Source organism: Miniopterus natalensis, chromosome 3 (assembly GCF_054644295.1).
Source record: "Miniopterus natalensis isolate mMinNat1 chromosome 3, mMinNat1.hap1, whole genome shotgun sequence".
Lineage (NCBI taxonomy): Eukaryota > Metazoa > Chordata > Mammalia > Chiroptera > Miniopteridae > Miniopterus > Miniopterus natalensis.
Window position 1 is genome coordinate 83,924,598 of NC_142083.1, and position 25,420 is coordinate 83,950,017.

At 41.5% G+C, this 25,420-nt stretch overlaps 1 protein-coding gene across 2 annotated transcripts in view; it reads left to right on the top strand.

The window, feature by feature from the left end:
* Nucleotides 1–20,308, top strand: part of PARN (poly(A)-specific ribonuclease) — a 138,790-nt gene extending 118,482 nt beyond the window's left edge. For both annotated transcript variants that reach the window (XM_016196223.2, XM_016196224.2), the window contains 2 exons: nucleotides 12,478–12,671; nucleotides 19,318–20,308. In XM_016196223.2, the coding sequence (XP_016051709.1) occupies nucleotides 12,478–12,671; nucleotides 19,318–19,370 (247 nt within the window). In that variant the 3' untranslated portion in view covers nucleotides 19,371–20,308. The remainder of the gene's footprint in view (nucleotides 1–12,477; nucleotides 12,672–19,317) is intronic.
* The last annotated feature ends 5,112 nt before the right edge of the window (nucleotides 20,309–25,420 follow it).

The window sequence follows — 25,420 nt, forward strand, 5'->3', positions numbered from 1 at the left end:
GGTCACTCAGAAAAAGATGCAAATGAATGAACGAACAAGAGAACTCATAATATACCAGGAACACACCTTCTTTTCTGGTTTCTTTTTGGAGAACGCCACACAGACTGCTTTTTCCTATTAGGTCATGCCAAGAATACTTTTAATTGCTTTGCTAAAGGTAAGGCAGAAAGGAATGATATTCTTTTCATAATTATACCAGTATCCACCCTATTTTATTGCCTTACCTGCTGTTTAGACTGAAAGAGCTATATGAAGGTGGGAGTAGATCGACTGTGGATTCCCTGGAATATCTCAGTCTGAAGACTATTCAAGCATATCTTACCCCCCCCCCTTTTTTTAAGGGAAAATAACTTAAAAGCAAATAAATTTTCTATGATACTACAGAAAATCATTATTCAGACCACTGTTTTCTGAGTATTACATCTATTGTCATCTATTTGATACAAAGAATGGGGGAATTCTTGGGAATGACCATGAGTACACTAGTTTATCATCTTAAATTAATGATTCTAAATTCTTGGAAGGGATTAGTTTCTAGTTGGCTATAGTCAAATTATTCCCAGAAGGGTCTTCATAAACCAAACCAAGATGTAAGAAGCATGTAGTTTCTTGGTAAGAGAACATCTTGTGGTAGGTGGCCCTTTGTTCTGAAGAAGCTGCAGTGACATTCTCTACTTCATGAGCAGCCCATCGGGGAGAACCTTGTTCTCTTTTCCTGGTTAAAGCCACCATAACCCCATTGGTTCGACAAGTCACATTGTTAGTGCTGATGATGTCATCTCATCATTAATTTGACTAAATAGGTGATTTAGAATGTTTGAATTAATGAATATAATGAAGCTACTAGAATCTAGAGTAACATTCTCTACAGAGTTGAGGGCTCTCCTTTAATCTTCTTTCATCCCCAGTTTCTTTCTCTATTAGCTAAGATTATGTGGCTACAGTGGGCACCCCATAAAAGTGAGTGCCCAAGCAGAGAGGAACAGCTGGTACCTTCTCTGAGGATGAAAACCCCACCTACTGCCTTCCTTCGACATTATTTGTGAAATGGTAGTTTACTTCCAAATTTGAGCCTGATCAGATGACATAGGTTTTTGTTTTTGTTTTTTTTCCTTCTCAGGTTGTGTTTAGTGGGTTTACTTGTAAATGCTAGTAACTGTGGAATATAGCAACACCACACTAATTCAGATGAATCGAAGTGAAGACTAAAGACATTTGTGAAGAAATGCAGATATATTCTTTTGAAGAACGGGTAGCACCTATAATCATGTGAGCAAAAGTGGTACTTGATAAAGCCATATACTGGCTGGAAAGGACCTGGAGGTGATCCAGTCCACCCTTTGTGCTTACAAAGGAGAACTGGAGGGCTTGAGAAGCTGTGTCTTATTCAAGGTTGCAAAGCGAGTTTGTAACAAAGCTGAGTATATCTATTTAACATAACCAGACAAGTAAGTTTATTGGTATGGTAGCTTTTCACAGTCAGTGAAGTTCTTGACATTTTTTCTTTTAAAATATTTCAATGAGTCTGGCCGGGCATGGCTCAGCGGTTGAGCCTCGGCCTAGGATCCAGGAGATCAGGGTTCGATTCCCGGTCAAGGCACATGCCCGGGTTGCAGGCTCAATCCCCAGCAGCAGCCGTGCAGGAGGCAGCCGTTCAATGACTCATCATTGATGTTTCTATATCTCTCTCTGTCCCTCCCTCTTCCTTCCTCTCTCTGAAATCAATAAAGGTATTTAAAAAAAATTTTTTTTAATTAAAAAAAATATTTCAATGAAATACATGAATGTTGTTTTTAAAAGCCAAATGATATAAGAAAGTTTATAATAAAAAGCAGCAGTCCCCTCCCACTTCCATCCTGTCCCTCAGAGGCAATCACTTTCAACTTTCTTCTGATATTTACCTGTTTTTCCAAGTAGTAATATACTTATTGTTACTTCTTGATTTTTCTGTTTATCCACTGACATGCAGATATGGGTGATTGCCCAGTCATTTTTTTGGTCCAATAGTATGTGCAAAGCAAGGATTGCCTGTAGTTTTTTAAGTTTTCCTTAGTTCCTAACATTGTTTCTGTTTCCTCATAATTTTTTCTGTCTGCATATTGGTCTGTTTTGGATTTTGTCTCTCATGTTGAAGGCTTTCTTCAAATATTTGGCTAATTTTGGCTGTCTATTACTTAAGAATGAATTAAAAAGGGGTGATAAGCTCTGGGTGTGAAGGCAGATCTTATTAATGGTTTATCTCTATAGAGTGATGAAGTGAAAAGTTGGCTTTGTAATTATATCTTTTCTCTGGGGCTTATGCTTTTCTTTATGGCTTATACTTTTTATGATCTACATAAGAAATTGTTGCCTAAACTAGGTTCACAAAGATTTTTTTCATCTTTTTTCCTATCAGTTTCATAGTTTTTGTTTTATGTCTAGACATACGATCTATTTTGAATTGATTTTTATATACAGTGTGAAGCATGAGTACAAGTTCATTTTTTACATATACATGTCCATTTGTTGAGCACCACTATTTCAAAAGACCGTTTTTCTCTCTACTGAATTACCTTGACTCCTTTGTCAAAAATCAGTTGGGGAAGTGTGTGCGTGCATGTGTGTATAAAATTTCTGGACTCTATTCTGTTCGATTGATCTATATGTCTATCCTTTTACCAGTACCACACTGTCTAGAGTATTATATTTATAATGAGTATTGAAATCAGATAGTAAATCCTGCAATCTTATTATTCTTTTTTAAAAAAAAAAATGTTTATTCTAAATCCTTCATTTTTCCACAAAAAGTTTAGAGTCAGCTTGTTGATTTCTACAAGCCTGCTAGGACTCTGGGATTGTGTTGAATCTATAGATCAATTTGGGAAGAATTAACATCTTAAGTATCTTGCGTCTTCCAATCCATGGATGTGGTATATCTTTTTGTTTATTTAGGCTTTCTTTCATTTCTCTCATTAGTTTATTATAGTTTTAAGCATACAAATTTTACATATGTTTTATTAGAGTTGTCTCTAAGTATTTTGCTGTTTGATGCTCTTTAAATCATATGTTTTTTAATTAATTCAATTTTCAGTTCATTGCTAATATAAAAAATAAAATTGATTTGTATATTTTGACCCTATATCCTTGGACCGTACTAAATTCTCTTATTAGTTCTAATAACATTTCATAGACTATTTGGTATTTTTCTGTTTAGACAATCATATCTGCAAAAAAAGATAATTGTATTTCTCCCTGTCCAAAGGACTGTATGAATTTTTTTTCTTTCTCTTGACTTACTGCATTGATTACAGCTTCTAGAACAGTGTTGAATATGAGCAGTGAGAGCCAACATATGTGTCTTGTTTGTGATTTTAGGGGGAAAGCATTCAGTATTAAATTTGATGATTCAGGTTTTATCAGAGATTAATGTATAGCTTGGGGCAGATAGGCCTGACTGCTGTGGTGTTTTGGGTACTGATGGGCAGAAGGAAGCCGGAGGCCTCACTTATCAGTATGCTACCTTCCACACTAGTTCTTATTTCTCCACTCACTGCCAGTCTCCACTACTGGACCCGGTGCCACTGTGAGAGGATCACCTTCTCCAAACGCAACTTCCTGCCCAACTCCTGCTGGCCTGGAGGAATACCAGTGACCTGGTCTCCCAGGGATGGGGTGGGGATCCTAGTCCAGCCTTTCTCCCTGTCAACATAGTGCCAGTCCTTATTATCTGCTTGTTTCAGAAATCTGGTGCTTGTTATTTGCTGAGACTTTGCAGGGCTCTATTGGGTGAATCAGCCTTTTACAGAGCACTTAGATTTTGGTTTCCTGATCTATGCAAAGTTCTTCAGCACTCTTCTCCCTACTTGTCATCTCCAAAGTGAGCTAACATTCCAGTTTATGATGCTGCTTCTCCTGTTCTGTGTGCTTTTATGAAGATATTTATATATCTCTACAAATAAATATGTGTTTGATTGGTTATGTTTAATTTCCTGGAAAAATTTTGAAAGCAGTTTATTTTATGAAATAGTTGAGCTTTTGATATGGGAGGAGTTGCTATTTTTTCCCTCCTATAACTTTGATTACATTACTGGTTTCATTAGCAAATACTTTCATCAGAATCAAGGTTAAATTTTAGTACAAAGTAAAATTCATACTAGCTTCTGAAAATTTCAGATGTTCTGTATTCAGCTTTAATTAATTGTATGTTGAGTGTAAGTTCTTAATTTAGGAATTAGTATTAATTTCCGTCATGTTTGTTATCAATTAATCTTTTCTATGTTGAATTAAAGTGAGTTAGCAATAGGGAATTGTTTATTCAAACCAAGTTCTTGTAAAAAGTATTTATAATTGAATGCCATTGATTCTTTGTAACCCAGAACCAGTTTTTCTCTCACGTAGGCCAATCTCACATTTGCAAGTCAACTTTATACCTAGGATTTGAGCACATACTCACATATATAACATTCTCCTTCCCCCCCACACATACCCCACAAACTCCCATTCCACAAAAGATGTTCTTTATTACTTGAGTAGCTATCAAACAGATAGAGCTTATTTAATGTTTAATTTTGCTCTTTGAAATAAAATTTCTTATTAGAAATAATAGTCACAGATATCAGCAATCTCCAAGGCATAGGCTATCCAATGTCCTCGCCTCATTCACCCAGATCAGGCCTGAAAACACAGAAGCAGTCATGCTTGTGGAATTTGAATTCAGCATGAGTTTGTGAAAACAATGAAGATGCATTTTCTAGCTCCCACTTCCCCAGATTTTTCCAGTTCACTTTGCTGTGTGAGTTGGTTTGTATAGTGGGACATTCCCTCTTTCCCTTACTTACGTCTAGTAGGAAATATGGTGTTATCCAGACTGGGGAAGTTAGCTGTATACCAAAATGTAAATCATGTTAATATTATATATAATTCAGGACGAAATAAGCAACTTGTTGTTTGTCACTTACCCTGTTGCTTTTGGGGGGAAGCATCCACTTATTTCATCCATTCAACAAGCCTTGATTGCAGAGGACTTGCTCTATAAGGCTATGTGCCAGGTGCTGAGGACCCCATGGTCAACAATGAGTGTGAGATCCTGCTCTCTCAGAACTTGCATTCTAGTGGCAGAGAGAGAGAAATAAATAAAAAGCACAGGCAGAGATGAGTTTTAGAAGGGAAGCAGAAAGTAGAGGATGAATGCTACAGGGAGAGGGGCTGCTTGGGCTCCTCGGGGTCAGGGAAAGCCTTTCTGAGGGGGTCCCTTTCTGGAGCGATGTGGGTGGGAAGGGAGGCTATGCAAAAAGCACTGGACTTGGAGGACAATCTCAGATCTACTTAACTTATGACCTAGGGGAAGGCACTTATTCTGAGGATGAGCTTTTTTTGTCTGTAAAATGGGAAAGAAAACACATGCTCAGCTTCAAATGGGCATATACAAGTTTCAAAAGGAGAGAATTTTAAAACTGGGCAGCCCCTGGAAATGAGAGGTGGCTGATATTTTTTCCAGCAGCATGAACCTCCCAACCAACGAAAGAACTTAACTTTATCTTTAAGACTTACTATAAAGCTACAGAAATAAAGACACGGTGGTGCTGCCATAAAGAAAGACAAATAGATAATGAAACAGAATAGTCCAGAAAAAAAGCAAAACATGTGTGGTCAGTTGATTTCCAAAAGTGCTTTCATGCAGGAATTCCTTCCTGGCATTTTCAGGGACATTTGTGTGTTACTCCAAATTGTGGGAATAATCAGTTGAGAAATCAGGATAAAGGAAAAAAAAAATCTGTGGGAATTAAAGTTTAACCATCAACATAAGCATTACTAGTTCAAAGGAATCCACTGACATGAAGTTGAAAACAGGAGTGGAATCAACATCAGAGGTTAAGGTCAACATTTCTAAAGCCAGGACTAGAGAAAGGATGTAGAAGGGGCCACAATCAAATTAATCATTCTTGCCTATCACTCTCGCTGTGTTAGAAGTGTGTGTTTGTGGCCCTATCTGCTAACAGCGAGTCATTCTTATCAATAAAAATATGTTAATGAATTTATACACATTAGTATACTTTATAAAAACCCTGTAAGTCTTGTTCCAAGAAATAATAAGTTTTGGAAGCTGTCCTTAAATTGGCAATTTTGAAACATGTTTCTGTGTAGTAGTGCTGTTAACCTTGCTCTAGGATATCAGAATGTTACATTATCTTACAACAGAATCCAATGGCGTTTCAGTGTTTAAATATTTGCTGTAAGCTACTGTTCTCTGTAAATACGTTTGCAGAAGAAACACAAAGACAAGTTGTAAATATCACTGTGGAATACTCCAGTGTGAAATAAGCTGATCTAAAATATGAATTAGGACAAGCAATATCAGTTTTAACAGCAAGACCAAAATCAAGGCAAGCAGACAAAATATTTCTATTTCTACAAAAAGGAAATGAGCTTATATGAAGCAATGTGTAGTCTAACGCCCAATTTGTATTAGCTTTGGACACACTCAGAACAATTTGACCCACATTAGCGCAATGTGAAAGAAACTCTTTTATATCTGGAATGTTTGTCACAAGACAAATATTAGCAATTAAAACTTGTGTGGTTTAAAATCTCTTTGAGAATAACTTTTAAATATTAACTATTTATGACATCTTTTAATGTTTAAATGATATTTATTGGGCATCTCTTTGGTGCTAATGTTTTAATCTTTTAATTTTCTGTTACTAAGTGTGTATATCAGGTAGAGATTATTTATTGAAATATATAATTTTTTCACAGTATATTGGTTCATAATAACTCATGTACTTTTTCTTATATCTTACTTTACCAAACCACCCCCTAAAACTTTTAATATAACCCTATCACAGAAAAGTGAGTCACTGTTTTATGATAACTCATTATTATTTAAAAAGACATAATAAAGTGCGATTAAAATATGTAGAATAATTGATGATTTGGGAATTTTTATTTCTTGTTATCAAATCCTGAAGATTAATAACTGTTGGGAATTTGGAAAATTAAAATTTTCTGACAAAGCTGCTGGTGATCCAATAGCTAAAGGTTAGTTTTGCCAACAAATAGTGCTAAAACTATTGGATAATGGTATGTAAAAAAAATAAACTTCCACTGTTATATCACACCACATATATAATGAGCTTAAAATGACTTATAGATCTAAATGTGAGGATTGAAACTAATAAAATCTTAGTGACCTTGTGTTGTGGACTGAATTGCATTTCTTCCCCCTTCCGCGCCCCCCCTCCCCAATTCATGTTGAAGTCTTAACCCCAGTGCAATGATATTAGGAGGTGGGGCCTTTGAAAAAGGGAACTATTCTGTATCTTGATTGTAGTAGTGCATACATGGTTATATACAATTCCCCAAATTAACCAAACTGTACACTTAAAATGTGTGAATTTCATTGCGTGTAAATAATACCTTAATTTAAAATAAAGGGGCCCTGACTGGTGTGTTTCAGCTGATTGAGCATCGTCCTGGGCTCCGAAAGGTTACAGGTTCGATCCCCTGTCAGGGCACATGCCCAGGTTGTGGGCTGGATCCCCTGTGGGGAAGGCAGCTGATCGATGTTTCTCTCTCACATTAATGTTTCCCCCTCTCCCTCTAAAATAAAAAAACATTAAAAAAAATAAAAGGGAGAAATTTCATGGAGCAGATAGATTTTTATGGTTTTATTGAAGGAGCTTGTGAATGTGAACTTTCTATTAACAAACAGTTTTTCTGCTAAAATGAAGAAGTTAATGGAGAATCTTGCAGAATTTGTATGTAGTTGCTGCATTGTTAATAATATGGATTTAACAGTGTTCTTCATATTCCTTGTAAAATGGCTCACTTCGTGCATTGTAAGTTTGCATGCAAAATGAACTCAGACTAATGGGAGGTTGTTTTGCCTGATCTTATTTTGATTTTTGACCTTTGAAGTCAATTCGTACAAAAATATCTTATTAACATATATGTATTGAGAATGTCTATACGTAATACACACACGCACACAAACAACTGTATCTTAAAAATGTTTAAAGAATTAAAATATTAAAGGTAGCACTTCATATATCTAGTTTTTAATGCATGATAGAAACTTGTGATCCAAAACTGCTTTAGTTAAGCTATATGGGATATAATCATAGCTTTTATTTTTATTAGAGAATGATAGTTGAGAACATTTTATGTTACTGTGGATATTACATACATATATATACAAATGCATATTGTCAACCGATGGGCGTTGGTGCCAAATCAGTGCCAACAGGAATCCTGAAATAGGGGTGCAGTGAAAAAGGAAACTTTATTCAGTGCTAAACAGCTCAACTGTGATACAGCATGGCTGTGAGCTAGCCCTGGGGCCAGGCGGCTCTGGAGCCAGGCCCCCTCCACGGGGGGGAAATGCAGTCTTCGGAGGGAAGGGAAAACGGGCCCTCAGAGCCAGAGGAGAGCTGGCTTATATAGACAGAAGTACCCACCCTTGGCCCCTGATTGGTCTGTCCTCATGCAAATGAGGACTTCAGATCCTCACAGTTTGGTCCAAAAGACACTTTCCTGATTGATCAAAATAGAGCTACTCTGATCGTTAGTGAGGATGTTGATGGGGCTTCAGCTGTGCAGCTCTGGTTGGATGGGGAGAGCCTCAGTCCTGTTGGTTGCAGCAGGATCCCAGGAGCTCCTTCCTAAGGGCGGCAGGAACACAGGGCGGGCTGGCAGTTCAGTGCAGGTATCTCCGGAAGTGCAGTTTCTATGAGAGGCCCCTGCATAGTAATAACTGCTAGGCACCGTTTTTAAAAATTTGAGCCCAGTTAGCCACCAGGAACCCTTTTTAGTAGGTATCTTTCTCAGGGTCCACAGTATGCAAACATATGAAATGCATTATTTCAGACATATCCGAGGGCTTTCTCAGGCAGGATGTCCCATAAATAATAGCCCTTCTTAGAAAGCAAAGGATTCTTATTTGAAAGCAGAAACTACAGATTAGGAACTAAGAAATATGTTCCAAATTAATTGAGAGAATGTATGAAAATGCTTTGTAAACTTAAAAGTTATATAAAAAAAAGAAACTTCCAGAGGCAAGATTCTAGCATAGTCTCTGAAGCACAGTAGACTCTCAGATGTTTGTGGAGAGGAACCTTACAGATTCATGGGCCTTATTGGGCAAAAATGTCGCAGGAACCTATGGTTAGGATAAAAACAGTATACTCCAGCAAATTCCTACAAAATCATTTGCCAGTTAATGCTAAAATTAAAGCAGTCAATCCCATGTTTAGAGACTATCCACCTGGTGTTTGACAAAAGCATACTCCTATAAAGAAAGAGCATTAACATCACCTCAGAATGTCCCCTCATGTTCCCCTAGTCAAGCCCTATCTGCCCCTCCACCACCCCTGCCATTCTTCTGAATTCCATAGATTAATTTAGCCTTTTCTGGAATTTCATATAAGTGAATTATGAAATACCCACTCTTGTCTGTTAAGGGTTTATTCACTTAGAATATTTCATCCATGTTTTTATAAATCTCAGTAGTTCCTTGCTGTTGAATGCTGAATTGTATTTCATTGTATGTATGCAGCACGGTTTATTTTTTCCATTCTCCTGTTGATGGACACCTGCATTATTCCCAATTTTTGTTTATTATAAATGGTGGGTGACTTAAAGCCCCCTTGAGACAGACAAACTGAGTGTTATGGGGAGCATGGACGGAAGGGAACACTAGGCAGAGAAACTGGGGAACATTCTCGAGGCTAGTGGTGTTTGAGCAGGAAGAGATGGGCATTAGGGACTTGTCACAAACAGCGACACTGGAATGGGGAATATAGGCAATACTGGCACTGATAAACTCTCTAAAGGGATGGTGGATATATGGGAATGTGCATGTAATGGAATTCATTAAGGCCAATGTATGTTATATTTGCACCTCGACTGCCTAGTGGAAGATAAGGCTAGAAAAGCAGATTGGGACCCAGATGACAGTGATTCCAAGCAGTTTAAATTTAGGTTTGTAGTGGAGAGCCATAGATGTTTTTTAGCTGGGAACACCTTGATCAAATTTCTGCTTTGGAAGAAGTTTGGCAACATTGGAAGGAGTGGCTTTGAAGGGGAAGAGAGACTGGAAAGAAGAGGAGAGGGAGACTGGCCAATTAGGATCCTGTTTTGAGTCTGGGGCAAGATAGGGAGGGCCCCCAATAGCAGTGGGTGAGGAAAGAGCTGGGCTGCTGGTAGGTAGAAATAAAATGGGTAGGACTGGAGGCTGTTTGAGGGTGGCCCAGGGGAGGCACTTATTAAGGGGGTGGAATGCTAATTAATGAGGGGATGAGTTTCTCTGAAGGAGAAGGGCTCAGGCATTGAAGACCAAAAAGGGACAGGTGCTGACTGAGGGTGTGAGCCAGGGTGGCTGGATTGATGTTCATTTGTATCAAATGAGACATTTTGTTAATGGTCAAGGTATCCCCTTTCTTGTATTAATAGGTTGACAATATATTTATTAGTTGTGTATCAACACACACGCACTTCAGTCCTAGATTGTGTCCCAGAAGGTCTGAGAAGATATTCAATGAAATTTACTTTTTCTTGTTACACATTATGCTTCTCGATAATGTTTTTTGCTTTTAACTTGAAAATAATTTCAAACTTTAAAAAAGTCACACAAATATTGTCACCGAACTCAGGGGGCTCATCGCTTGGGGGTTTTTATTCAAGAATGAGATGTGGTTGTTGCAAGGTACTTTTATTTACTTGCAGCAAGGGAAGGAGAAAGGGGATTCCTATCCAAAGCTCTTTGAAGGGAGGGTTAGCCATTGTTTATATACACTATTTTGTCAATTACATGTTGATTTGTTTTTTTGCAGTTTGCTGCGCTTATGTGGTTGAGTCCTGTCAAGCTCATTCTCTTTACAGTTGCATCTACAAAATACTGTGCTACACTTTAACATTTAGCAAGAATAACATTTAAAACTGTCCAGACCTTGAGACCCTTGTCCTATCTAATGCTATTACGAAGATAATGCATATATATACTCTTTATACAGAAACATCTATTAACACACTGCTGCATTTGTTTTTTGCTTTGTGTACACATGCTCTCTCTTCCTCCCTCTCTCTATCTGGATATGGCAGGACCTCATCATTTTGTTCTATGTTGTTTCATTGTAACGTTGATGAGATGCCATTGGAACTTAACTCCTGTTTATATCAATTAACCTGTGGTAAAATTGATTTCATTGTACATCAGTTTAAAGTCACAGAACCGATCGAAGTGGTTAACTGAGGGCTTACTGTACACATATCCTCTGTATTGCATTCTCTCCTTCCCTGTCTCCTTTCTCTCTCCATCTCCCTGCCAAACCCCCACCTCCAATACTATTTTTTTTTTTTAACTGTTTGAGAGGACCTTACCAACCTCAGTAGTTTAACATTGATCTAATATTTAACCTACTGATTATACCTGTTTTATTATTTGATCTAATATGATTTTGTTAGCTTTTTCCCCTCCAGTATAAGATTCAGTCTATGATCCAGTCTAAGCTCCAGTCTATATAATATGTGCCATCTAGCTTTCCTGCCTCTTTAGTCTTTTTTTATGACATTTTTAAAGAACACCAGCCCCCCATACGTGTTTTTTCAATAAAGTATTTTTCATTTGGGTTTGTATGATGTTTCTTTATGATTGCATTCAGGTTATACAGTCCTGACCAGAATACTACATAATTGGGTAGGTAGCCAGAGTTTTTTATATATAACATTGTGAAGTGTCCACTTTGGAAGAAGGCTTAAGTAGGAGAATGTTCGAAGTGGAATGACTTGATTTTTTTTATGCTTTTCATAACTTGGGGGCTATAATAAAAAAATCTATTTATAAGACTCATTTAGAAGAGACAGGACTCACATTGGCCATGTGGTCTCTGTTTTTAACAAGTTATATTTCAGGGAACATATTTTCTTAAGGAAAAATTGGGACATATAATCTGATTTAATTCAATATGTCCAATCCTGTAAAGCTTTAAAAAATGAAGCCAGGTTTAATTATAAATTTGGCACTTTTTTGGAATTATAGGAAGGTGGGGTATGCCCTGTAACTGTATTCAGATGCATGAGCAGTGTGATAACTGACTCACGATTCCTTCCGTTCTGCCGTGTATCCATTAGGTAGTCATGAAGGTAACAATACTAGCTGCTGATTTAAAGTAATCAAGATTATTTCGTTATAGTAGCTCTACCAAAATAGAGACCAGGGCTTGTCTTTAAAAATTTATCCTGTAAGCACTAAGAGGAGCTTAGATTTGCATATATCTCTACACAAGCATAATGTAGATCTTCCTTCTGAATAAGCTTGTCCTGGGTAAACTTTTAGACTTCAGTTCATAATAAGGTCTTAACTAACACACACAGGCAGTAGCTGCCGATGCTGTTGATTGCTAGTTAAGTGTTAATAGAATTAAGAGTATTAAAGTATTTTTATAGGCTAGTCTTCCTGTTACTCTTAACACCTTTCATGTTGTCCCACTGTTTGCATTTCAGTCCCACAGCCGCCAGCACAGGAGGAAAGAGAAAGCGGAGTCTCAGTCAAGCAGAGGCTGGCTTGGAGGCCAGCATGTCGGGAGAGATTTCTGACCTTGAGCTTGAGCAGACAGATTCCTGTGTAGAACCCCCCTCCGAGGGAAGGAAAAAGACCAAGAAATTTAAAAGAATGAAGAAGGATCTTTCACCAGCAGGTTTGTATCGGTTATTTCTAAAGTTGTGTGCTCTTCGGGGCTCTAGAAACTCGTATTTTGTGGGAGAGATTATAGCAGGGCTTCTATTGGTAGCAAGGCCCATGTGGCCTTCTGTGGGACCAGGTGTTTTTAGGACCAGTTTAATTGAATTTGAAGAATCCCTTAAAAGTCCTGGCTCTTGGAAGAGAAGACTTGGTGGGGGCCTCCTGGTTAAAGATGGTTAGTCCATTTTGGTATCTTCTCTCTCTCCTCCATAGGTTAGAGGTTTTGCTGATGTGCTTAAAGTAGCCTCCAGATTTTAAATGTACATTTAAATTTGCACAGAGGCCTACTCCTACACATGTTATTTTCAGTAGCAGAGTTTTCACTGTTCCCACGAAAACCCAGGCAGCCTGGATTGCTCTCATAAGCAGAATTATATAAGGAGCAAAGGAAACAGGAAATTAGCACATGCTGTGAGCTTACTATGTGCTAGATGCTGTAGTAGGAGTCTTTTTCTCTCCTTATTTAATTTCGTTCTTACAACAGCCTAGACATAGGGAATTGTCATCCTTCTTTCAACAATGCAGGTGTCTGGGCTCAGAGAGGTGGAGAAACACTTGCAGGTCCATGTAATTGCTAATAAGAAGCAGACCCAGGAGGTGAGCCTCAGCCCACCTGAAGCTGAAACACACGTCCTCTCTGTCACCCAGACACGCTATGGAGGGTCCATGGCCTAACTCAGCTCTCGTGCCCAGACCCAATACACGGCCGGAGTGTGAGGGAGGAAGGGGCCTGCTTGTCAGATCCGGCCATGACCTGGTGAGGCACCAGTCACAGTGACGGCAATTACAGCGGCTGCTGACTGACTGCTTGCCAAGGATCCAGCATGACACCTAATGCTTAACAGAAATTCTTTCATGTAAATATCTGAGATAGTCATCATGGGCCGGTTTACAATTAAGCAAACAGAGGCCTAAAGAATTACTGACTTGCCCAGGGTCACAGAGCCCTTAATTCTGCCGTATAAGAAAGCCGGTGCTTGTAAGCACAGTTTCGTATTGTCTACTCGGGATAAGAGGCCACCGACCTATCTGCCATTATTCCTGTCCTTTACCTCTTACATCCTGACAGTCATCCTGGTGAGCAGAACCAACAACCAAACCAAAGAAAGGTAGTAAAGCAGTGGAACTTGATTCATACCCAAGTTAGGAACTTGTATTTCAGTTCATTCCTGTTTTTGCATGTGGCCCAATCTAACTATAGGGAGTTCTCTGCATCTCATTAATATTAATGAAATCAAAGAAGCAGCAAAATGTCGCATAAGCTTTTTGTACAGTCTGCTGACACCTAACTTAACTGAAAACGTTAAACTCTTAGTTGAAGCCTGAATTGAATATTCCAGCTCTTCTCCTTGAATCAGGGTGTCTCCCTTTATATGTATCTCTTTTTTTCCTTAAAATAAGTAGTGGAGTTTTTAATCTGTAACATACTTAGCCTTCATATGTGATACCTTGTTACCACTGCTGATTGTACCTGTTCAACGTGTTAAATATTAAGTGTTAGTATGACTTAGAGATCACTCTAAGCATGATTGGGGGAGGCTCCCTCCTCTATTCCTTTCCTTCATATCTTGTTCTCTTTTGAATTTTTCAGCTTATCTATTACTTCTCAGGGACAAGATTTCAGGGTTTTTTTTTTCTATCTCAGCATAATCTTAAAGGTATTAAAATACCTAATAATAGACTGCATTAATAGATTAGCTCCTTTTATAACTTTCATCGTTTTAAGTGAAAACTTCATGTGAGTTATTTGGGGGTTTGAATTTATAATACCGTCATTAAAATAGGTTTTTTTCTTCCTCTCCCATTGACAGTAAAGTGTCACTGCCACAAGATATGAACCAAAAAAATGATAGATTTTGTACTTCATTGTCAGTTCTGCTAAAAAAAGAGAGAGAGAAATACCTTGACAACTTTGAATTGAAGCAGAGAACTTGAGAGAATTGAGCTTTCTTCTGGAGCACCACTCACCGAGTTAGACCTTCCGGCAGGGCCAGGGTAGAAGTCTAATGGATCCTTTCCTGTTGGTTTGTTGTAAGCATTTAGTTCTTACAGTATTAGCAGGATGTAGGTCAAGCGATCAGGTGCTGAAGCTGTGGAATCAACCAACTTTGATTGCTTGGTCACTTTAATAAGGTCCTGTGATAGTGAGAGGACCAAGTTCAGCCTTTGTGAAGGATTTGTGTTCAACTCTCATGTCCCAGAGCTGTGAAGGCCATTCATGGGCAACGGCTGGAACTGTGATAGTCTGGTACGGGTGGAAAAGTGTCCTACAGAGACAGGTTAAGGCGTCAAGTCTGGCCTCTTCTACTGGGAGAGTATTTTGAGAGGTACTCAGGGGATTCACAAAGGTGTGTGGCGTGCCCAGCACTGTCAGTGAGGGCATGAAAACCATAAAAGACAAGGCTTCATCTATAGGGAATTTTCTCTTTTCCAAGGAGGACCTAGCAAAAAGTAAGACCATAGAATGTTGTGTACCGTGGCAATCCTAGGACAAAGGATGCTCAGTAAACCCCACACAAAACAGTCCCATTTTCCTTAGTTATACATTTTAATATCTAAGGTACATGAAGAGTTAAGTATTAGACCCCTTTCTAGATAACAAAATGACCCAAATTACTATTTAAGTTTAAATAATATACCAGGCGTTGTACTAGGAAAGTCCTTTGTTACCTTGTTTAGTCCTTAGAAAAACCTGATAAGGTATTCATATTCCATTTCTGTAGGAAACCAAGGCTCAGAGCGTTATCAACTGCCCAAGTCAGATACAGCCGGGGTGGGGGTGAGGACTGTCTGACCCGGAGCTCACACATGGCACCAGAGGAAGCAAACGGTTCTTTATGTTCAAAGGTGTGAATTTCTGGCAGCTGTTCTGGATCAGAAACAACTACCAACCTGAACTTTCAAATGATGAAGTCATGTGATAAAAGTCCAAGCGACCACCCTGGCTGGTGTGGCTCAGGGGTTAGAGCGTCAGCCTGCCAGCAAAGGGTTGTGGGTTCGATTCCCAGTTAAGGGCACATACCTGGGTTGCAGGTTTGATCTCTGGCCCCAGTTGGGGCCCATGTAGGAAGGCAGCCAGTCCGTGTGTCTCTCTCACATTGATGTTTCTCTCTCTCTTTCTCTTCCCCCTCCCTCCTCCACTTCTACTCTCTCTAAAAAAAACAAAAAAAACTGGAGAGAATACCTTCAGGTGAAGATTAACCAAAAAAAAAAAAAAGGAAACTCCAAGTGACCGCTTCCGTTTGGAGCTTCTGTTTTATGTACATATTATGTACTTAGTAAATATTTTTCTCTTGGGCTTTGCTGTTCCTATCCTATTTTCAGGAAGCAAATACGTAATGTAAGCCCCCTTCTTTTATATTTATTACGATTCGTGCAGATTGATAGTGCTATGTACGTTTCCTCTAAGGAACTCAAGGTGCATCCCCTGTTGGTACATAAAGGAAAACAGTTCTCTATTCCATTTATGCTGGAATAAACTTTCTCTGGGAAATGTTCCCCAGGCGGTGTTTAATGGGTGGGCTGCCATAGCACACTGGTTCTTGCTGACTAGGTGGAGTGTCCGCAGGGCCTGGAGAAACCGCAGCCTCGCCTACAGGCCGACAGGAGTGGCCCGACACTGAGCAGGCTGGCTGCTCACAGTTCCAATGCAGTCCGATGGCTGGAGGTTCTGTCCGCACCCTGTGGGCAGCGGATGCGGAGGAATGCCAAGAGCCATTGACCCTTCCTATTGACCGTCTGTCATATGATAGAATGTTGGTCCAAGTCTTTCTCCCCCTTGCATTTAAAACACAACACATTAGACCTTTAACTGTTTGCCCAGAACCGTGGGTTTCTTTGGAGTTTTGACTAATCTGCTGAACTTTTCAAGCTCAAACCCACAGGGCCAGAATATAAAAACCTAGAATCTCCATCGAGTAGCAATCTCCTCGTGCTATTACAGGTCTCCTTAGAGTCAGAAACGAGATCTGCGGTTGCTGCTGTGGGTCACCTGAGCAATCAGGCTAGGAAAGTCTAGAGACCTCCCAAGGAGCTTTTTAATTACTCAGTTAAAGTGTGGTTTCCAGCCTGAATGTGGAAAGTGAGGTGTGTGTTGGGCTGGGCAATGGGGCAGTTTGCTCAGTGCATTTTTGTGCTTCCCTGTTCCTCCTGGCAACCCTCTGGGGCCCCCATAAGCCATCCAGGGTGAGCTCCACCTGCTGGGTGGGGAAAACCACCCAGTCACCAGGCCCCTTGGACCATTTCCTAGTTAAAAACTTTATATGGCACCCCAAAGGACCTTTCCGAATACAGAATTCCACTCTGTAGAGATTTATACGATGGCACATTTCCAGTGAACTATGTAGTTTTTAAATTCCATTTTGGATTCTCCTAAGGGAAGAGATGTCTTAACTCTCGGAGTTCCTCCTTCTCCACTCTAGTTAGTTGAAAGGTAAATAAGCAGAAATAATCACCTATTGTGTTGACCACTTTTTAATTTCTTTTGTTGTTTTGGTTAATAAAAATAATGTGCTCACTAGGAAAATCTGTAAAGTGAAAAAAAATAGAAAGTTACTTGATACTCTGTTAATGTTTTGCTTCCCCCTTTTTTTTTTTCCCCAGAGAGAGAGGAAGGGAGAGCAAGAGAAACATCCATGTGAGAAAGAAACATTGATCAGCTGCCTCCTGCATGCCCCCAAATTTTAACAAAATCCACTTTATCAGTTTTTTCTTGCAGTGTGCCTTTGGTGTCGTATTTAAGAAATCTTTGCCAGACTCAAGAGTGCAAATATTTTCTCCTATGTTTTCTTCTAGAAGTTTTAGGTTTTATATTTAGGTGTATAATCCATTCTGAGTTAATCTTTGTATGTAATACAAGGTATGAATTGGGGTCTAGCATAGCAGGAGGCAAATGTCCTCAAGTATCTGTTTTAAAAAGAAAAATTGTTCCTGAATAATTCTTTGCACGCCAGTAAAACAGGGCTGTGAAAATGAGTCCCCTGAAAAACTGTGCCAGGGACTTGGCTGTATCCGAGTCCTATGTGGCATAAAGTAGTTAGTCCATCTTATAGATGAGGCAGTGAGAGTTGTTCAAAGTCATCCAGCCTTTTAGCAATTTATCTTTTTTCCCTCCTCTCGGCTAGTTTTGATTTATTTTAGTTCCCCACATTTGGCATTGTGGCCTTTACCTTTATAATGGTTAATTGGCTGCTATTTATTTGATATGTGAATTATAAAATGCCTTTATTGATGTTTATTTTCCCCCTCCCAATAGGTACTGTTTGAATGTGTGAGTGAGGTCAGGCCAATTATGCCTGTCACCTGCAGTATTTAGTTTTTCCAGGGAGGGCAGTGTTTCTGGGTTTTGTGTGTGTTTTTAAAAATCTTTATTCCTTTTATAAATGGATCATGTGGATCTTTTTCACGTGGGTCATCTCCAGCCCATCTTCACGCCACAGGAGAAGTCTTGCAGTCTTTATTGAGTGTCCCAAGACTTGCATGTTAACACAGTGAGGAAAACTAAGTACTCCTCTCCAGGTCTGCTCACCCTGTCTCTCTGGATTTTATCTCAATAAGTGATCAGAAATGGGACTTCTCATTTTAGCTGAAATTCCCATGTTACTTCAGGTGTTTAGATCTAGTTACCTTTAGGCATTCCTATCGCTGACAGAAGCCAGGCCCAGCTGAGCGATTTCCTACTTTGTGGGACATGGAACCCCGTCTCTTTTTAAGAGTTACTGTCCACTTTAGGCATCATCAAAGACCTCTTCCCTTTTGAAATCTTGGAGTGTTAGCAGCTGGGGTTGGCTCTGCCCATTTTCCCTGCCAGCCCTGCAGTTATGGTTTAAATAAGGCCTCACACCAGCAGTGCAGGAGCGCCTGGCCCACTGCACTTTCCATGTGAGCACGCCGTTTCCTCACTCAGCTCCCACTCACCCAGCTCCAGACACTGGTGCTCCAGGCCCTGACCCATCCGTGCTGTTCCTGTTGCAGAAAGTGGCATGGGTGGAAAAGAAGGGCTTCTAACTGGGCTGAAACTGTTTGTAATGGAACTGGTTCCTTCAGTCCAAGAAGACCTTAGCCAGTGTTGGCTGAGATTGGAAACAGCTATTAGCTTCCTTGTCCTTTTTGGGATCTCTGACCCCCTGGTGGTCAGCTTCCCTCCACTCTCGGCCTGCTGGGGCTGTGGTGGGGCTCTTGGTGCTGTGAAAGGATCCAGCTCCATCTCAGCCACTCAGCCTCTCTGAACCTCTCCTTGCATCTGTAAAATGGGGCTATTTTATACCATCGTGTGGGGCTTTCCTGAAGAGTAAATGAACCAAGTGCCCAGCCTGGTGGCGAGCAGAGTATGGTGTGTGTGCCACCAGGAGATGCAAGCGTCCCCGTGTGAACTCCTGTTGTAAAATGAACAGAGGCAGCCCAGTGGGGCGGGAGGCTCCTCATTAACCCTCCCCGGGCTGCGTCTGTGGTGTCACTCCGTGTGCCGGACGCTGCTCTCCGTAGACAAGACCCGCCTGTGGACTTTCCCGCGTGGCTGCTCAGCTGCCCACCCCCCTGGCCATTCTCTTCTCCCCCGGGTGCTGCCCTCGCCTCGTTCATCTTGTCTTGTCTTTTCCCACCAGGAGGCGTCTCGGACAGCTCTGCCACGCTCTTTGAAGTTCCTGACACGTGGTAGCCGAGACCCGAGTGAGACCCGTCGCGGTGCTGTCGCTGGGAGACAGCCAGCGGGCACATTTGGAAGCCATACTGTATTTAATGAGTGTGGTGTGGGAGGGGTCTGAAAACCGTGTGTCTCCCAAAAAAAAAACTCAGCTTTTGTTTCTCTGGCTCTTTTTTTCCCTCCTTTTTAATGTAAACTGCCTGCTGACACTCAGCACGGCTGTAGGCTGTTAAGGTGTGCATTATTAACCAGTTGTTCGTTGCTCCTGTGAAACCTTTCCTGTCATGCATTGGTGTGTGTGAGAATCCACCGGATGGGGGTGCCGGCTGTGAACTATGCAGAAAGAGCTGACAGTCTTGGGGGCCGTGACCAGGAGTTTGGGGTTGAGCTCCTTCCTGCTTCAAGAGGTTTCGTGGTCTCCTCACGCTCAGATTCTGGGGCAGTCCTAGCACGTGGTTACCGTCTCCTAGTGGAGAAATTGGTTCTGTCTGTCTGCTTCCCATCTTAGCTGCCTGAAAATATGAAGCTTTCAAGCTTATTTTCCCAGTAGGAAGATGTCTACCGATAAAGGAGCTTACCCTAGGCCTGGGCCTTGGGGCATATTTACTTAGAGTTATTTTTCCTAAGATGTGAGTTTCTTGCCCCAGGACAAGTAAAATTGTTAATTTCTGTTTTTATGTGTAATGCTGTGTTCACTTGTCAGTGTCTTCACGTGGTTGTCTGTCTGTGTGGGAGGAGGTGGCATGTGCGTGCGCATGTGTGACATCATCGCAAGGCCACGTGTACCAGCCCTGCTTCTGTTGCAGCAGATCGCAGTGGCGACAGTTTCGTGGGTCTGCCTCAGTAGAGCTGCTTCATAGAAATCGTTGTTAGATATATAACATTTTTGTATCATGAAATAAAAATAAAAAATGTATTTCCAAAAGGTGAAAATTAAAAACATTTTCATAGGATTCTGGTTTTCTCGTGTGTTTTTTTTAAATAAGTGAATGACATATTCAGTCTCTACATAGGTATCATTTCTGTCTAAAGATCACCCCTGAAAAGCTGTGGAAAGTCACTGGAGCTTCCTTTTTTATCTCTAACCCTCTACCTGCCTCCGTGAGTCAGAGCCTGGTGCTGGAGCTGGGCCTTGTGGTAAAGGCTATGTGGGAGGAGTCTGAGCTCTCACGATTCTGATCGGAACCTGGAAACTAGTGTGCAAATTCAGATTTGTAAGACACTTTCCCCAGTTAAGAACCTCTTGCCCCGCCCGATATGGCTTCGACCTAGGATCCAGGAGATTGCAGTTCGATTCCCAGTCGGGGCACATGCCCAGGTTGTGGGCTCGACCCCCAGCGTGGGGTGTGCAGGAGGCAGCCGATCAGTGACTCTCTCATCATTGATGTTTCTATCTCTCTCCCTCTCCCTTCCTCTCTCTGAAATCAATTAAAAAACACATATATAAAAAGAACCTCTCAACATTTCCCTTTCAGGGTCCTCTCCCTTCTGTAGGAGTTTGATAGTCACAAAGTTACAAACCCAGACGGCACCCCTTCTGAGGTGTCACTGCTCCCACCCAGCTCAGCGGGGACGTATGAAGGGAGAGTGAAAGACCAGCAGTTAAGGAAGATCCCAAGGCAGGGGGCTTGATGAGCTCTGCCGTGTCATTAGAACTTACAGGGAAAACAGGTAGCACTGGACACTTCCTTTTAACTAGTGAGTGAGAGGGAAAACCTACCAAAGACTGTGATTGATGTTTATGTGAAAAGTACTAATGGCCTAATGAGGGCATCCTGCCAGGAAACTCCAATCGAGGGGTCTAACAACCCCAGGTCTTCAGTAGGAGAGAAGTGGGCCTCTTGTTCTAAGGTAATTAAATCCTTCGTTGCCCCTGAAACCCAATGCTTCCTACTCAGAAAGCTTTGCAGACATACAGGTTGTATCGCTGTCGCTACTTGTCCAGAGAGGGGCTTGGTGAGGAGCGCAATCTCGGAAGGACCTCTAGAGAGTCTGTTTCAGCTCCAGCTCTGTGTCGTTGGGCACATCATTCACCCTCTCTGAGCCTCAGTTTCCTCAATCATAAAATTAGGACAGTAAGCCTACCGTACAGGGTGGCCGCAAGAATTAAATGAGATTATGTAAAATGCCCAGCATACACAGTGCACAATAAATTGTAATATGTGAAGATTACGCTTTTGATCTGGAACACTAACTGTATGCTTCTGTCAACCGGAGCTGACATAGGCATGGTCATGTGGTATTTGGCTTAGAATTCATACCTAGCAAAGCTAATACACGCCCAGGCCTCTATTTTCCCAGCTGTAGCAAATGACTTAAATAGGAGAACTGGATTGGCCCTTTGCCCTCTCCATACGTATCTACTAGGCTTTCTCGATGTCTCGTTTGGGCTTTGGCTTTTTGATAGGCCCAGAGGCATACTGTTAGGATGGGGCTGTGGTGCAGGGGTTTCTGGAAGACTATGGCTAAATCGAGTCAGGCCTGGGAGTGGGGCCCTCCGTGTATCCCTGCAAAGAGCTTTGTAGTTTCTTGATTTTGGAGCTAGGGTGGAGACTGAGCGCTGTGGCTCTGTCCCAGCTTTATAGCTTCATATTTGTCTGTTTCCCCAACATCTTACTGTGAAAATTTTCAAATATACAGAGAAGTTGAAAGAATTGTTCAGTGAAACCCACATTTACTTACCACCTAGATTGTACAGTTACCATTTTGCTGTTTGTGTTTTATTATATAACCCTATGGCCATCCTTCTGTCCATCCACCAGTTCATCATTTCTAAGTTGCAAACATCAGTACCCTCCCCCCTCCCAGATACTTAAGCATGCTTGTCATTAGAGTTTAATATTTGTTTATATTTGGGGGTCATTGGGGATAACAAAGTGAAATGCTCACATCTTAAGTGTAGCATTAGCCTTAAAAATTAAAGGTTATCAAGCGGCAAATGAGTTTATTTGGGAACAGCAGAGGGATTGCAGTTCAAAACAAACATGGTGAACCATAGGCAAGCAAGTCTGGAAAGTAAAGGAGAAGAGCCTTCTTTTATATAGGAAAGTAGGAATTTGGGAGGGGTTGTTATGAACAAACTTTGTTGGAGGAAAATGATGGAAGTGGTGACAGCTCCTCGTTGGTAGCAGGCAAGAGGGGCTTGCTGTTTCCAGGGGGAGAGGACATTGTTCTCTGAACTGCACAAGCTGCGATGGGTGGTCGTGCGTGAGAGCTCCCCCTCCACAGCTTTCTGACTTCGTTTTTTTCTAAATCCTTACCCAAGAATATGTTTTTATTGATTTTAGGGAGAGAGAGAGAAAGTAGGACAGAGAGAAAAAACATCAACATGAGGGGGATTGAACCTACAACCTGTGCATGTGCCCTGACCAGGAATTGAACAGCGATCTCCTGGATCCTAGGTCGATGCTCAATCGCTGAGCCATGCCTGGCTGGACTGAATATATATACATATATATATATTTTTTTTTTTTTATCACAGATTAGTTTGACCTCTTCTAGGGCTTCATGAACGTAGAATCGCTCTCTGAAGTGAGGCCTACACTCTGCCTGTGGTTTTGAGATTCTTCCCTGTCCCTGCACGTATCAGTGGTTCCCTCCTTCCTTTTTATTGCCAGGTGCACACCTACCGGCGATTGTTTGTTCATTCTCCGGTGGGTGGACACTTGGGCTCTTTCCAGTCTGAGGCTACTCTGAGTAAAGCTGCTGTGAACATTCTAGTACCAGTCTTTTGAGAACAAAAGCTCTCATTTTGGAGAGTAACTATCAAGGAGTAGAACTGCTAGATGATGGGATAGATACATGTTCAGTTTTATGAGAAACTTCCGGATCTTTTCCCAAAGTGGTCGGATCATTTTTCCTCTCATCCAGCAACGTATTGAGAGGCCCAGTAGCTCCGGTCCTTGGCAACACTTGGTGTGGTCCGGCCGTCCCGGTGCGCGTACAGCGTTATCACTGCAGTTTTCCTTTGCGGTTCCCTGATGACTGATGATGATGTGCTTCTGGGCCGTTTGTATATAATCCTCCGTGAGGCATCTGTTCAGCTTGCTTGTCTCTGTATTACTGGGTTGTTTGTGTCTCTGTTATTAAGTTGTAGGGGTTCATTATATATTCTGGACATCAGTCCTTTGTCATAGTTGGAAATTTTTAGTCCCAGTCTGTGGCTGGCTTGTTTCTTTTTTTCCAGGCTCAGTAAGATACAGCTGACATATAATGTTGTGTAAGTTTAAGGTGGACAACGCGATGACTTGATACATCCATATGTCACCGAAGGATCACCTCCGCAGCACTAGCCAACACCACCGTCACACCACACATCACCGCTCCTTTGTGGTGGGGATACTCATGATCCATTCTCCCAGCAACTTGCTTCTTTCCTTCACAGCATCTTCTACTGGGCAGATGTTTTTAATTTTAATGAAGTCTATGCTGTCAGTTTTTCTTTCCGTGTCCTTTCTAAGAAGCCCCCAGGTTGTACAGATACTCTTTCATGTTTCTTCTAGAAGCTTTAGAGTTCTAGCATTTGTGTTTAAGTCTACGGCCCACCTTGAATTAATTGTTTGTGTCTGTGGCGTGAGAACAGGAGTCGGGGTCCTTCGATTCCACGTATTCGAATATCCAGCTACGCCAATAGCGTTTGTGGAGAAGACCTTTCCGATTGGATTGCTTTGGCGCCTGGTGCAAAACTCTGTTGACCCAGTAACAAGTGTGGGTCTTGAGTAGGTGTGTGTTTAAAATGTGCTGTTTTTATTGCTGAACATCCAGACAGAGGGGATCTCATCATTCCTATGTGTGCAGTTCCCACTTGGATGGTTTTGCAGCCTTTCTCATCACATGGAGAGGAAAATGCTGTGACCCTTGGTTACTGCTGAGGCCAGGTCACTCTCTCCTGACCTGGGAAACTAGTCAGTGTTAAAAATAGTGCAATCTTTTGGAATCCTTTTTTGTTTTTAATTTCATGACTTAAGTTTCATGACTTCAGCTGAAGTCTTTCATGCCCCAAGCGATTCATGGAGTAAAGCTACGCGTCCGATTTTGTCGAGGAGGGGAAATAGAATACCTGAAGGCCAGTTCGTGTTTCTCTTGCTTGTCAGCCAGCCACCTGCTCCCCTAAGCTGTCAGGTCCCTGCTGAAAGCAGTTCAGTTTGTCTCGGTTTCCTGCTTTTTCTAGTCATGCCATGAACCTGAACTTGAGAAAGATATTGGTGCCACTGGGCCTGGTGAAACCACCACCAGCTGAGAGGATCTTTTAAAATCGAAACGTTCAAGATGAGATAATCCCATCGAAAAGGAAGGACAACGAAAAAGAGCCCTTTTATTGGGGGGAGGGCTTAATATTTCATAAGAGAAGAAATTGAATTTTTACTAATCCTCATTGGAGGATATTTTTTCCATTGATTTTTAGAGAGAGTGGAAGGGAAGGAAGGAAGGGAGAGAGAGAGAGAGAGAGAAACATTGATGTGAGAGACACACCGATTGGTTGCCTCCGGTGCACCCCAACCAGGACCGGGAATGACCTGGAACCGAGGTACATGCCCTTGACTGAGAATCGAACCCTTAACCTTTTGGTTCATGAGCCGATGCTCTAACCACTGAGCAACACCGACCAGAGTGAAATTGAATCTTCATGGCTATTTTTTTTTTTTTTAAGGGAAAGATTAGACCAGAAAGCTTGAAGCCAAAGAACCTTGCCTGGGTGCCCACATTGTGGACTTACCCAGATCCCTGCCTGGCCCGTGCAACGTGTCTGTGGAGACGTCTTGCCGTGTTTCTGAGACCAGCCAGGGGACAGACCAGCTTTTGACGCTTGCCTCCCCAGCACAGGACAGGCGGGGGACAGCACTCCTCCCTCCCGCTGCCCTCACAGGTGCTCTGCGCCCGGACGGCCGAGCCCTAGACCGAGGGGGTTCCCCAGCGCGTTCCCGTTGGCCACGAGGAACGCGAAACCTCTTCCCGTGTGCCCCCTCTGTGCCCTGCGTCCAGCTGTCCCAGTCTTATTGTCAATACCCACGATCCGGGCGTTCAGAGTCCTTCGTTTTTCAGGAAGGACTAATCTCACCCAACAG